Source organism: Scyliorhinus torazame, chromosome 11 (assembly GCF_047496885.1).
Source record: "Scyliorhinus torazame isolate Kashiwa2021f chromosome 11, sScyTor2.1, whole genome shotgun sequence".
NCBI lineage: Eukaryota > Metazoa > Chordata > Chondrichthyes > Carcharhiniformes > Scyliorhinidae > Scyliorhinus > Scyliorhinus torazame.
Genome location: NC_092717.1, coordinates 67,445,581 through 67,458,570, shown reverse-complemented (window position 1 = coordinate 67,458,570; position 12,990 = coordinate 67,445,581). Strand labels below are relative to the sequence as shown.

The following is a 12,990-nucleotide window of genomic DNA, read 5'->3' as shown; positions in this document are numbered from 1 at the left end:
TGAGTCATTTTCTCCACAATGTTCTCTGCTCCTGATGTGTGGTTTCCATTAATGGGGTTAAAGTTTTTTAAAATATTTTTATTCACCATATTTTCATAATTTTCACCATATAAAAGAAAAACAAGGACAACCTCAACAATACGTAAAAAGAAACAGTCCCACCTCCCCCAACAGTCAATGGTAACCAATTCCCAAAAGTGCATTATGAACAAATCCCAGCAATTGTAGAACCCTCCTATGCTCCCCTCAGCTCAAACTTCACCTTCTCCAGGGTCAAAATCTCCAGCAGGTCCCCCCACCACATGGAGGCACAGGGTGGAGAAGCTGACCTCCAGCCCCAACAGGACCGCGATCAACAAGGCGAAGGCTAAAACCTCCTCGCCCGCTCCCACCTGCAACTCGGGCCAGTCTGACACTCCGAAAATGGCTTCAAGGGGATCGGGCTCCACATCCAAGACCCCCGAGATTGTGACAAACACCGTCCTCCAAAACCTTTCTGGCTTTGGGCAAGACCAAAAAATATGATCAAGGTTTGCGGGGGCCCTCGCACATCGCTCACAGACAACCGCCACCCCCTCGAACAGCCGGCTCATCCTTGATTTTGTGAGGTGCGCCCTGTGCACTACCTTCAGCTGTAACACAAAGTTGAGGCATTCACCCTCCATAGCACCTCACACCACAATCCCTCCTCTCTCTTCCAATAACCCCCACCCCTCGCTCCTTCTCCACTTTGCCTTAATCCTCTCCATGGACACCCTGTCCTCCTCCAGGCTCCTCCCTTAGATCATCAAAACAATCCCCGTCTCCAGCTCCCCCAGACAGCACTGCCTCCAACCAGAAGAGGCCGGAGCTTATTTTTAAATAAATTTAGAGTACCCAATTCATTTTTTCCAGTTAAGGGGCAATTGAGCGTGGCCAATCCACCTACCCTGCACAGCTTGTGTTGTGGGGGCGAAACCCACGCAAACACGGGAGAATGTGTAAACTCCACAAGGACAGTGACCCAGAGCCGGGATCGAACCTGGGACCTCGGTGCCGTGAGGCAGCAGTGCTAACCACTGCGCCACCGAGCTGCCCAAAGAGGCCAGAGCTATCAGGAAGATCGGAAAAACTTTTCTTGCGTAATCGGGAACCTGCAGGTACCAAAACCCTTTCTCCTGAGCCAACCTATACTTCTCTCCCAACTCCTCCAGGCTTGCAAATCGCCCCCCAAGGAATAAGTCCTTCATTTCCATGATTTCCCCCTCTCATCCCATCTCCGAAACCTCGCAACCATCCTCCCCAGCTCAAACCCATGATTCCCCCTAATCGGCATACCCCCTGACCCGGCCCCCAGCTTAAAATGCTGGCTAAACTGCTTCCAAATCTTCAATGTGACCATCACCAGCGGACTTACTTTCCTGGAGCCATCGGAACCAACACGCTTGCCAGCACCCGCAACCCCGACCCCCTGCACGAGTTCACCTCCATCTTAACCCTTGAGGCCTCCCCCTCCTTGCTCCAGTCCCGCACCTTCTCCGCAAACAGCAAGTTTGGGAGGCTGAGCCCCACCCGCCTGCCGTTCTATCTTCAGGGCCACCCTCCTGATCCTAGCCCCCCCCCCCCCCCCCCCCCCCCCCCCCAACACACACAGCTTGACAACCCCCCTGAAGTTCAGTAAAAATACTGGCTGGCACTGGAATAAGAACAAGAATTGCGGCAGAACATTCATTTTAACTGCCTGCACCTGGCCCGACAACGACAGAGGGAGGTTGTCCCAAACTAGTAAAATTATATTTCGGAACACGCCCCAATCTTGGGCCACCTGCACCCCAAGCACCTAAAGGAGGTTGCCGTCAAACAGAATGGCAGGCCCTCCCACCCCCGCAGCCGGCTGGGAGACCATAAAATACTCGCTTTTGCCTAAATTCAATTTATAGCCCGACAACATCCTGAATCTTTGGAGTAGCGCCATTATACTCCCCACTTACGTGCTCGGTACAATAGCATAAGGACACCCTCTGCTTCACCCCCCCCCCCCCCCTCCCCTCACTATCCCCTTCCACAGCCCCAAGCTCCTTAGTGCAATGGCCAAGGGCTCTATAGCCAATGCAAACAACAGGAGGGACATAGGGCACTCCTGCTTCATACCCCAATCCAGTGTAAAGTGCCCCGAGTTCTTGCTGTTGGTGCGAACACTCGTCATCAGTTCCTTATACAACAGCCGCACCTACGCCACGGACCTCGGCCCAGTTCCAAATCTCTCCAATACCTCCACGAAGCAACCCCACTTTGATGGGCAGCACAATAGCACAGTGATTAGCACTGTTGCTTTACAACTCCAGGGTCCCAGGATCAATTCCCAGCTTGGATCACTGTCTGTGGGGAGTTTGCACATTCTCCCTGTGTCTGCGTGGGTTTCCTCCGGGTGCCCGGTTTCTTCCCACAAGTCCCAGAAGACGTGCTATTAGGTAATTTGGACATTCTGAATTCTCCCTCTATGTTCCCGAACAGGCGCCGGAATGTGGCTTTTCACAGTAACTTCGTTGCAGTGTAAGCCTACTTGTGACAATAAAGATAATTCTAAAAAAAAGATTATCTGATCAAATGCCTTCTCTCCATCCAGTGCCACCAACCCATCCGTCTGCTTTCCCTCTGCCGGAGACAGGATCACCTTCAACAACCTCCTCATGTTCGAGAACAGCTGCCTCCCCGTCACAAACTCCGTCTGATTCTCCCCAATCTTCGGGAGACATCCCTCCAACCTTGATGTCAGCACCTTTGCCAATATCTTGGCATCTTCATTCAGTAGGGATATGGGTATATACGATCCACACTCCACTGGATCCTTATCCTTTTTTAGAGCAGCAAAATCGAAGCCTGCCTGTAGAAGCCAGGTATTTCGAATACAACTAGTTTAGGTAAAAGATAGCTCTTTAAGCATAAAAATTAAGCCCCAGTTTTAAATACTCATTTAAAAATGAGAATTTCAGCACCCATAAATTCAGGTCTTCAATAGATACATGAAACAGCATAAAATTCCATCATAGATTGAAACAGCACAGTTGTAAGACAATTTGACACTGCTTGTGCTAATTGTCAAGGACAAGGACTGAATACCATAGCAACATGAAGGCACCATTGTTCACAATGCAGATAACAGCCAAGTCAGCAGAAGACCAGTTTTTGTTGGTAAAGATTTAGCAGAATATCACATTCCATAACATGCAGACATGAAACAATTAAAAGCTAATGTTGCACATTGAAGATGGACGGCTTGCCATCAAATCAAATGTGTTTGAGTCTAACCCAAACCAATTAGGATTATATTGGGGTGTGATTAGATGACTTAAGACAGATATGAAAGTGTATAACTGAAAAGTTTCCGCCCGCCATTTTTAGTTGTCTTTTTCGGGGTGTTAGTCTGTGTCAGTGATGTAGTTTTGTCCTTAATAGTCTTTCTGTTAGTTTAGTCAGTCTGTCCTTAATTGTCTGTCTTTAATTCTGTTAGTTTTGTTTTCTTTAATTTTGGGGTTCTGTTTTTGATTCTGTCAGTCTGTTAGTCAGTCTGTCCTTAAATTTGAGTTTAGCTGAAGATTAGCTCTCTCTCCCTCTTCATGTTTCATTTCCAGACTTTGACCTTTTAAAAGTTACTTTCGAGCTGTCTGCCTAAGCAAAAAGATAATGTCTGTAATTCTCTGAAAGCTTCAAATTGTCTACGAATTGCCTTTTAAATGACTTTCAAATTGTAATCAAGCAACTACAAATAAAACAATTCTTTTTGGCACCTGAGAAGTTTTAACTGCAAATTTCTGCTGAGTCCCAGTAATCGCAAAGTGCTACTGATAACCGAATAGTAGAAATAATATAAATTCCTTCAACTTTACACAGTCAAATAATACTAGGAATCCAACACTTGGCGTAGTCCAGAAATATATTAGATCTTACAACTTGTCGTAGTGCGCCAGGACTTTGATTCATCAACTAAGCTTCCCCCAACTTGGCGTAGTTCGGCAGGTAAAGATCCTTCAAATTAAAGATTCCAACACTGCCCCATCGTTTGCGGCAAGACACGGATACTTATCGCATCCTCAAACATTCCTACCACTAGCGGCGTCAACCTCTCCTTAAATCTTTTATAGAATTCAACTGGGAACCCATCAGGCCCCGCCACCTTCCCTATCTACATCCTCTCAATCGCCTCCTACACCCTCTACCGGCCCCTCCAGTCCTGCTCTATCCTCCTCATCTAGCATCGGATATGCCAACCCGTGCAGGAACTCCCTCATCTCCTGCTCCTCCCCTGGTGGCTCCGACCTATGTAGATCCTTATAAAACTCTTTGAATACTTTATTGATCTGCTCCGGGGCCACCACCAGCTTCCCCCTCGTATCCTGTACCTGAACTATCTCCCTCACCACCGCCTCCCTCCGGAGCTGGCCAGCCTGCGTACGTCCTGCCTTCTCCCCGTGCTCACAAACACCACCCCCCCCCTCACCCTTCTCAACTGCCGCACTGCTTTCCCTGGTCGAACCTCACCTACAACCTTCCTCTTTGCCAAGAGGCCCGGATCCGGATCCCCAGTGAACCTCCCATCCACCTCCAGAGTCTCCTCGATCAGTTTTTGGCGTTTTTCTCTCTCTCCTCCTTGTCCACCTTAGCTTTGAACAAGATCACCTCACCCCCTCACCACTGCCTTCATAGCCTCCCAAACCATCGGCTGCGAGACCTCCCCCTTGCAATTAATATCCACATATTCCTCAATCATTCAGCAATGATTTAGCACAGTGGGCTAAATAGCTGGCTTTTAAAGCAGAACCAGGCAGGCAAGCAGCACGGGTTCAATTCCCTTACCAGCCTGTCCGAACAGGCGGCGGAATGTGGCGACTAGGGGCTTTTCACAGTAACTTCATTTGAAGCCTACTTGTGACAATAGTGATTTTCATTTAATTTCATTTTCATTTTTCATCCCTTCCTGATCTTATCACAAAAGCTCCACTCCGTTAACAACCCCACATTCATTTTCCACCCTGGCCTCTGGGCCATCTGCTTCTCCAAAACCACATCCAACCAATGTGGAGCATGGTCCGAAATCACTGCTACATAAATATCAAACATGTCTACCGCTCTATCGCCCGCCCACACTTTGGCAAATCTGACCACAAGGCTGTGCTCCTGCTCCTGGCTTATAAGCAAAAACTGAAGGGGGAGAATCCATCAAACAAAGTTGTGCATTGTTGGTCTGAGGAATCGGGATGACCTCCTACTGCTTCGAGTCAGTGGACTGATCAGTATTTAAAAACTCTGCGACCAGCATTCAAGGCATGGCATCAGGCATTCAAGTCAGGCGACCCTGACCTATACAAGAAAGCCAGATCTAAGGAGATCCATCAAAGATGCCAAAAGACAGCTAGCCACACAGGCCCCTGCCGACTATGGCAAGGTCTGCAAGACATAACGGGCTACAAGATGAAGGTATGTAAAATCTCCGGCTCCAATGCACCCCTCCGTGATGAGCTCAAAGCATTCTATGCACGCTTTGAACAAGAGGTCAGTGAGAGCAAGCCCTCCACCCCAGAAGCCTCGGATGAACTTGTATCTGAGATCACCACTGCAGACGTCAGAGCAGCCTTCTCGAAGGTCAACCCTCGGAAAGCCACTGGCCCGGATGGGCACTCAGGTCCTGCGCGGATCAGCTGACGGCAGTATTCGCAGACATCTTCAACCTCTTTTTACAACATTCTGAGGTCCCTATCTGCTTAAAGAAGACGACCATCATCCCTCTATCAAAAAAAAGCCAAGCAGTGTGCCTTAATGACTATCGTCCAGTGGCTCTGACATCCAACATCATGAAGTACTTTGAAAGGTTAATCATGGCACGAATCAACTCCAGCCTCCCGGATTGCCTTGATCCACTACAGTTCACCTACTGCTGCAACAGGTCCACAGCAGACGCCATCTCCATGGCCTCTACTCTACTCTGTAACACCTAGATAACAAAGACACCTATGTCAGACTCCTATTTATCGACTACAGCTAAGCCTTGTACAGGAATGAGATAGAGAATCTGGTGAACTGGTGGGACGACAATAATCTCTCCCTCAATGTCAACAAAACAAAGGAGATTGTCATCGACTTCAGGAAGCGTAGTGGAGAACATGCTCCTGTCTGCATCAATGGGAACGAAGTCGAGAGCTTTAGGTGTCCAGATCACCAACAACCTGTCCTGGTCCCCCATGCCGACACTATAGTTAAGAAAGCCCACCAACGACTCTACTTTCTCAGAAGACTAAGGAAAATTGGCATGTCACCTACGACTCTCACCATTTTACAGATGCACCATAGAAAGCATTCTTTCTGGTTGTATCACAGCTTGGTATGGATCCTGCTCTGCCCAAGACCGTAGGAAATTACAAAAGGTCGTGAATGTAGCCCAATCCATCATGCAAACCAGCCTCTCATTCATCGATTGTCTACAATTCCTGCTGCCTCGGAAAGGCAGCCAACATAATTAAGGACCCCACGCACCCTGTAGAAGCCAAGTATTTCAAATACAACTAGTATAGGTAAAAGATAGCTGTTTAAGCATAAATGTTGAGCCCCAGTTTTTAATACCCATTTATACAGCATAATTCACTTTTACTGAAGTCCGTTGTTCTGGCAAATGCATATTTTCAAAGACAGTGTGACATTAAAACAGCAAGATAATTTGACACTGCTTGTGCTAATTGTCAAGGACAGGGACTGAATACACAGCACCATTGTTGACAATGCAGATAACAGCTAGGTCAGAAAAGCTGATGTTGCACATTGAAGATGGACGGCTTGCCATCAAATCAAATGTGTTTGATTTGGATTTTTTTTATCCTAATTTGGATAAACCAATTAGGATTATATTGGGGTGTAATTAGACGATTTAAGACAGATATGAAAGTGTATAACTAAAAAGTTTCTCCCGGCCATTTTAGGTTAGGTTAGGTTAGGTTGGGTTTTGTTGTCTTTGTGAGTATTGTCTTTGTAAGTTTTGTTTTAGCTTAAGTTTTGTCTTTCTGTTAGTTTAGTCAGTTTTTGCCTTTGATTCTAGTCTCCATTTTAGTTTATGTCTTTTGGGGGTTGTCAGTTTAACAGTCTGTGTCAGTGATGTTAGTCCACTTTTGACTTTGAGTTTGAGTTTAGCTGAAGATTAGCTTTCTCTCTCTCTTCATGTTTCATTGCCAGACTTTGACCTTTAAAAAGTTACTTTCGAGCTGTCTGCCTAAGCAAAGAAAGATAATGTCTGTAATTCTCTGAAAGCTTCGAATTGTCTACGAATTGCCTTTTAAATGACTTTCAAATTGTAATCAAGCGACTACAAATAAAACAATTCTTTTTGGCACCTGAGGAGTTTATACTGCAAATTTCTGCTGAGTTCCAGTATTCGCAAAGTGCTACTGATAACCGAATAGCAGAGATGATATAAATTCCTTCAACTATACACAGTCGAATAATACAAGGAATCAAACAACTTAACACAGTCTACAAATAGTACAAATCTTACAACTTGTCGTATTGCGCCAGGACTTGATTCATCAACTAAGTTTCCCCCAAACTTGGCGTAGTTCGACAGGTTATATTCCCATAAATTAAAGATTCCTTTACACCCCGGACATTCTCTCTTCCACCTTCGTCCGTCAGGAAAAAGATACCAAAGTTTGAGGTCACATACCAACCGACTCAAGACTAGCTTCTTCCCTACTGCCATCAGACTTTTGAATGGACCTACCTCGTATTAAGTTGATCTTTTCTCTAAACCTTGCTATAACTGTAACATTATATTCTACAGTCTCTCCTTCCCTATGTACAGTATGCATTGTTTGTACAGCATGCAAGAAACAATACACTGTATACTAATACATGTGACAATAATAATCAAATCAAATCAAATCACGACTGCTCAGTAGTCCTACCTACTACCCCCAGTCAATAGCGCCTTCCCCACCATGAAAACGCCTATCCTTGAGTACACCCGTGTACTGGGGAGAAAAACGAATGGGGCCTGACCTGCCCAATCCCACAGCTATCGTCGAACCCCCCCCGCCCCCCCCCCCGCAGAATCCCCATCCACGTCCTCTTGAAAACACCTCTCCCAGTATCTATCCCACCCCCATCTTTCACACCTCCCAGGCCGATCAAAACCTGTTTGACCAGGTTCCAACGATTGCAGCCCCTACCCCCACCACATTCACGTTCACTAGCCAACCTTTGCTTGCTAATGTGAAGGCCACTAGCCAGGCCCCCTCTTCCCAATCCCCTCCCCCATGATCTAGTCCCTGAAAACAAAGAAAAACAAAGCCGGTGCAAACACCGCAACCAAGAAAACCGCCATAACCCCATAGACCAATATAACGGTAACAAACTGTAGAGTATAACAAAGGTAAACTACTCTTCCCCATTCAACTAACCCAAAAACCCAGCTGTTCTCCCCACAAATACAGAACAAAAAAACAACCCAAAGCGAGAGACAAAGGCTAAGCACAGTCCCCATCCCCTCAGTCCAAGTTTAATCCCAGTCCCATCCCTCATTTCAGTCCCAATTATTCGGCCTTCATGAACGCCTCCGCTGCCTCGAAGTAGAAGTCTCTCGAAATGTAGGTCACCCTCAGCTTCGCAAGGTAGATCACACCAAACCTCACGCCATTACTATAGAGTGCTGCCTTCACCCATCTGATGGCCGTCGGCCTTCGCGCCAGCTCCACCATCAAGTCATGGTATATTTGAACACCAACTCCTCCCCACTTCACCTCACACCTTTGTTTCACCCAGCTCAGGTCCTTCTCCTTGACGTGAAACTTGCGAAAACAAATTATAACTGCCCTCGGTGGCTCGCTTGCATTAGACTTGGGCCTGAGCGACCGATGAGCCCTGTTCGGCTCATATTAGGAGAGTTCATCCCCTTCCCCAACAACTCTGCCAGCATCTTCACAAAGTACTCAGTCGACCTTGGGCCCTCCATCCCTCAGGCAGGCCTCTGCCTTGGCTCTGCGCCCTTTGTTAGCCGCCGTCATCTTCTGCAGCCCCATACCCATCGAGGTGAACTGGTCACTGTGCTGCGACAGAGCTTCCTCCAACCCCTTCAACTTATCTCCTTGCTCCCGTACCTCGGCCGATGTCTTCGACATTTCTGCCTTCACTGTGACAATCGCCTCCCCCACCTACTCCTTCATCGCAGCCATCATCTCCTTTCACAGCACCTCCAAACTGCCTCTTGAATTCTTGAATTGTGACTCAGGTCCACTGCGGCTTTCTTCTGAGTCTTAGACATTCCCCACCTTCCTTGTGCTTTCATGCACCAGCTTATTCAAAAACTGCCCCTGAAACCTGGCATTAAAATCCAAAAACCAGAGCCTCGAGTAGGAGCCACCCAACGTGCGACTTCCACCTACATGCCGTCACTGGAAGTCCCTTTAATAGGGTTAAAGTTGGCAGGAAATGCACCGGAGTAAGGTTTTTTGAATAGATGATGGAAAAATCCTCCCCGACCCCCTCCCCTCATTCCGCACGACACCCTCCCCTCATCCTCCCCCCTCCTCTCATCCACCCCCCGACCGCCTCCTCTCACTCCCCCACGACCCTCTCCTCTCATCCCCCCGACCCCCTCATCTCATCCCCCGACCCCCTCTCCTCATTCCCCCCTCCCCCCACTCCTCATTCCCCCCTCCCCTCATCCCCCCCCATCAAAAGCCATTCCACCACCTAATGAAAGCTTGCAAGAGTTACTACTACACAAATATGACATCCATACGCACCCAAGTCAATCAACAATTAGTGTTATAGCATGGTTCATTTCATGCTGTCAAGCCTCAAAATTTGGTTGGAAAGGATCAAATTTAATTCATTAAGGACATTAATTGCTCAGAGGGAGCAATATAGGCATTCCAATATTCTGGACTGTATGCAAACGTAAGTCACAAGGACAGCATGCTGAGCCGTTAACCCATCCACTCCACTGTCCCGTACAACAATTCACAGTTAAAGGATACCTGCTGTTTAAAAACCTCCTCATGCCATCTTACCTCAATTACAGCAGCTGGTGCCTGTTCGGTCATGTAGTGGATTGCATCTTGATCTCCCAGCCAATCTGATCCTTTCACTGTGTCATAAAAATGCCATCTCCAGTCATCACTCTCCATATTACCCAGAGCAGCATTTATTCCACCCTGCAAAAAAAAAAACCAGAGCATTCTTTAAGCCTTCTTCTCATTTGTTGGGTAGCTGTCAACAGTTATTATTGGAGAGTGTTGATGTGTTAGGCAGGTTGGTTCGATGTGGACTGCACTCGATGCAGGGAAGTTAGAAACAGACGTCTAACACAGGAGACGATCCAATACTGTTTTATTCAACTAGATGAACTGCTGTACATATTCAGCTGTGGGTCGATACTATACTGATCTGACTAGTGACCTTGTAGTTGCCTGACCAGACTTACTAGCTACCGCATGGTGTTTGTGATTGCTAGCTCGTGGACTCTGACTGTCTCAGTAGCTGGGCCCCGAGAGAGTGGGAAACCTAGTGCCCTCTGGCTTTACAGTGGTAATGTCCTGTCTGGTGATTGGCTGTGCTGTGTTGTATGCTTACTGGTCAGCCTGTGTGTCAACCACAGCCTGTCTGCATCTCATTATATGTATGAGTGGATATTAGGACATCTCCCCCCCCCCCCCCCCTCTTTTCGTTTTGAGTTAATTAAATACTGAGGTGTGTATATATAGATATATATATGCCTGACTATATACAAACGGTGATTGAACAAACGTATATACATGGGAAGGTGTCGATAGTGCAGATACATGGCAAACTAAGCAATATTTACAGGAGTTAAGTCGATGGATTCAGTCACAAAAATTTACAAAAGTTAAGTCTACAGATTCAGTCTTTGTGGCGGGCGACAAATTCTTGTCGATCACCGCAGAGGTGGATCAGGAGCCGCCTGCACGTGGAGAGGTGGGATCGCTGCCATTGCGGTGGTCGCGTGGGCCGGCAGGATCGCTGGCAGATCGGTGGCCTTGTGGCAGGGTACGTCCGGAGGAAGCATGATAGCCGGCGGAGCACTGCGGTCAGGTGGTGGGCGTGGAACTCTTCGCAATGCCCGTCTGTTGCGCCGTAGCAGGGAGCCATCAGCCATGCGAACAATGAAAGACATCGGGGCAACTTGTTTGACAACAACAGCTGTGGCTGACCAACCGCCCTCAGGCAACTGGACTTGAACATTATCGACTGAAGCCAGCTCAGGTAAATCCGTGGCATGAGCATTATGTGTGGCCTTCTGTTGGGCCCGGGACTGCTGCACTTTTTGTAGTACCGTGAGGAGGTCAAGGTCTGGAACATGGATGGCTGGAACTGTGGTCCTCAGAGTGCGATTCATGAGCATCTGTGCTGGAGACAACCCAGTGGGGTTGCCCTGTATGCCAGCATTGCCAGGTTGAAGTCGGAGCCTAAGTCTGCAGCTTTGCACAGCAACCGCTTGACAATATGGACCCCTTTCTCGGCCTTCCCGTTTGACTGCGGGTAGTGGGGACTGGAGGTTACGTGACAGAAGTTGTAGGACTACGCAAAATCAGACCATTCCTGGCTGTAAAAGCATGGACCGTTGTCGCTCATTACTGTGAGTGGTATCCCGTGCCTGGCGAACGTTTCTTTGCAAGCTTTGATGACCGCCTTCGGTCAGATCGGACAGTTTCACCACTTCTGGGTAACTGGAGAAGTAGTCGACCAGGGGTATGTAGTCACGCCCCTTGGCGTGAAAAAGGTCTACACCTACTTTGGACCACGGAGAGGTCACGATCTCGTGCTGTTGCAGTGTTTCCTTGGGTTGAGCCGGTTGAAACTTGTGATAGGTGGGGCAGTTGAGGATTGTATTGGCAATATCCTGGTTAATGCCCGGTCAGTAAACCGCCTCCCGAGTTCTGCGTCGGCATTTCTCGACTCCAAGGTGACCCTCATGGAGTTGACCCAGCACCATAGCCTGCATGCTTTGAGGAATAACGATCCTGTCGAGTTTCAGAAGGATTCCCTCGACAACAGTCAGCTCGTCTTTAACATTAAAGAGTTGGGAGCATTGTCCCTTCTCCCAGCCATGGGTAAGGTGCTGCATCACACGCTGCAGTAAAGGATTTTTGGCCGTTTCCTCACGAATGTGGACCACCCGTTCGTCAGAGGCTGGGATGTTGGTGGCACACAATTGCACTTGCGCTTCTATATGGCAGATGAAGTCACCTTGTTCACACGGTGTGGTGATGGACCGGGATAGGGCATCTGCAATGATCAGCTCTTTGCCTGGCGTGTAGACAAGTTCGAAGTCATAGCGGCGGAGTCGAAGACGAATTCACTGTAACCGCTGTCACGTCATTTAAATCCTTCTGGATTATGTGGACTAGAGGCCTGTGGTCCGTTTCCACCGTGAATTTCGGCAGGCTGTAAATGTAGTCATGAAACTTGACTATTCCTGTCAGGAGACCCAGACACTCCTTTTCGATCTGGGCATACCGTTACTCAGTGGGCGACATGGCCCTGGAGGCATATGCTACTGGAGCCCAGGACGAGGAGTCATCTCGCTGGAGGAGCACCGCCCCAATGCCATCCTGGCTTGCATCAGTTGATATCTTGGTTTCCTTGGTTGGGTCGAAGAACGCTAGAACTGGGGCTGTGGTGAGCTTTGCCATCAGCTCATGCTATTCCACTTCATGTGTGGGCAGCCACTGGAATTCCGTTGACTTCTTGACGAGATGGCTGAGTGCCGTAGTGTGGGCAGCATGGTAGCATTGTGGATAGCACACTTGCTTCACAGCTCCAGGGTCCCAGGTTCGATTCCGGCTTGGATCACTGTCTGTGTGGAGTCCGCACATCCTCCCCGTGTCTGCGTGGGTTTCCTCCGGGTGCTCCGGTTTCCTCCCACAGTCCAAAGATGTGCAGGTTAGGTGGATTGGCTATGCTAAATTGCCCTTTGTGTCCAAAATTGCCCTTAGTGTTGGGTGGGGT

The 12,990-nt window shown here is 48.1% G+C and overlaps 1 protein-coding gene across 3 annotated transcripts in view; it reads right to left on the bottom strand.

The window, feature by feature from the left end:
• The window catches only part of sdha (succinate dehydrogenase complex, subunit A, flavoprotein (Fp)), a 123,432-nt gene that overhangs the window by 98,309 nt on the left and 12,133 nt on the right, over positions 1-12,990 (bottom strand). For all 3 annotated transcript variants that reach the window (XM_072467376.1, XM_072467377.1, XM_072467375.1), the window contains exon 4: positions 10,032-10,175. In XM_072467376.1, the coding sequence (XP_072323477.1) occupies positions 10,032-10,175 (144 nt within the window). The remainder of the gene's footprint in view (positions 1-10,031; positions 10,176-12,990) is intronic.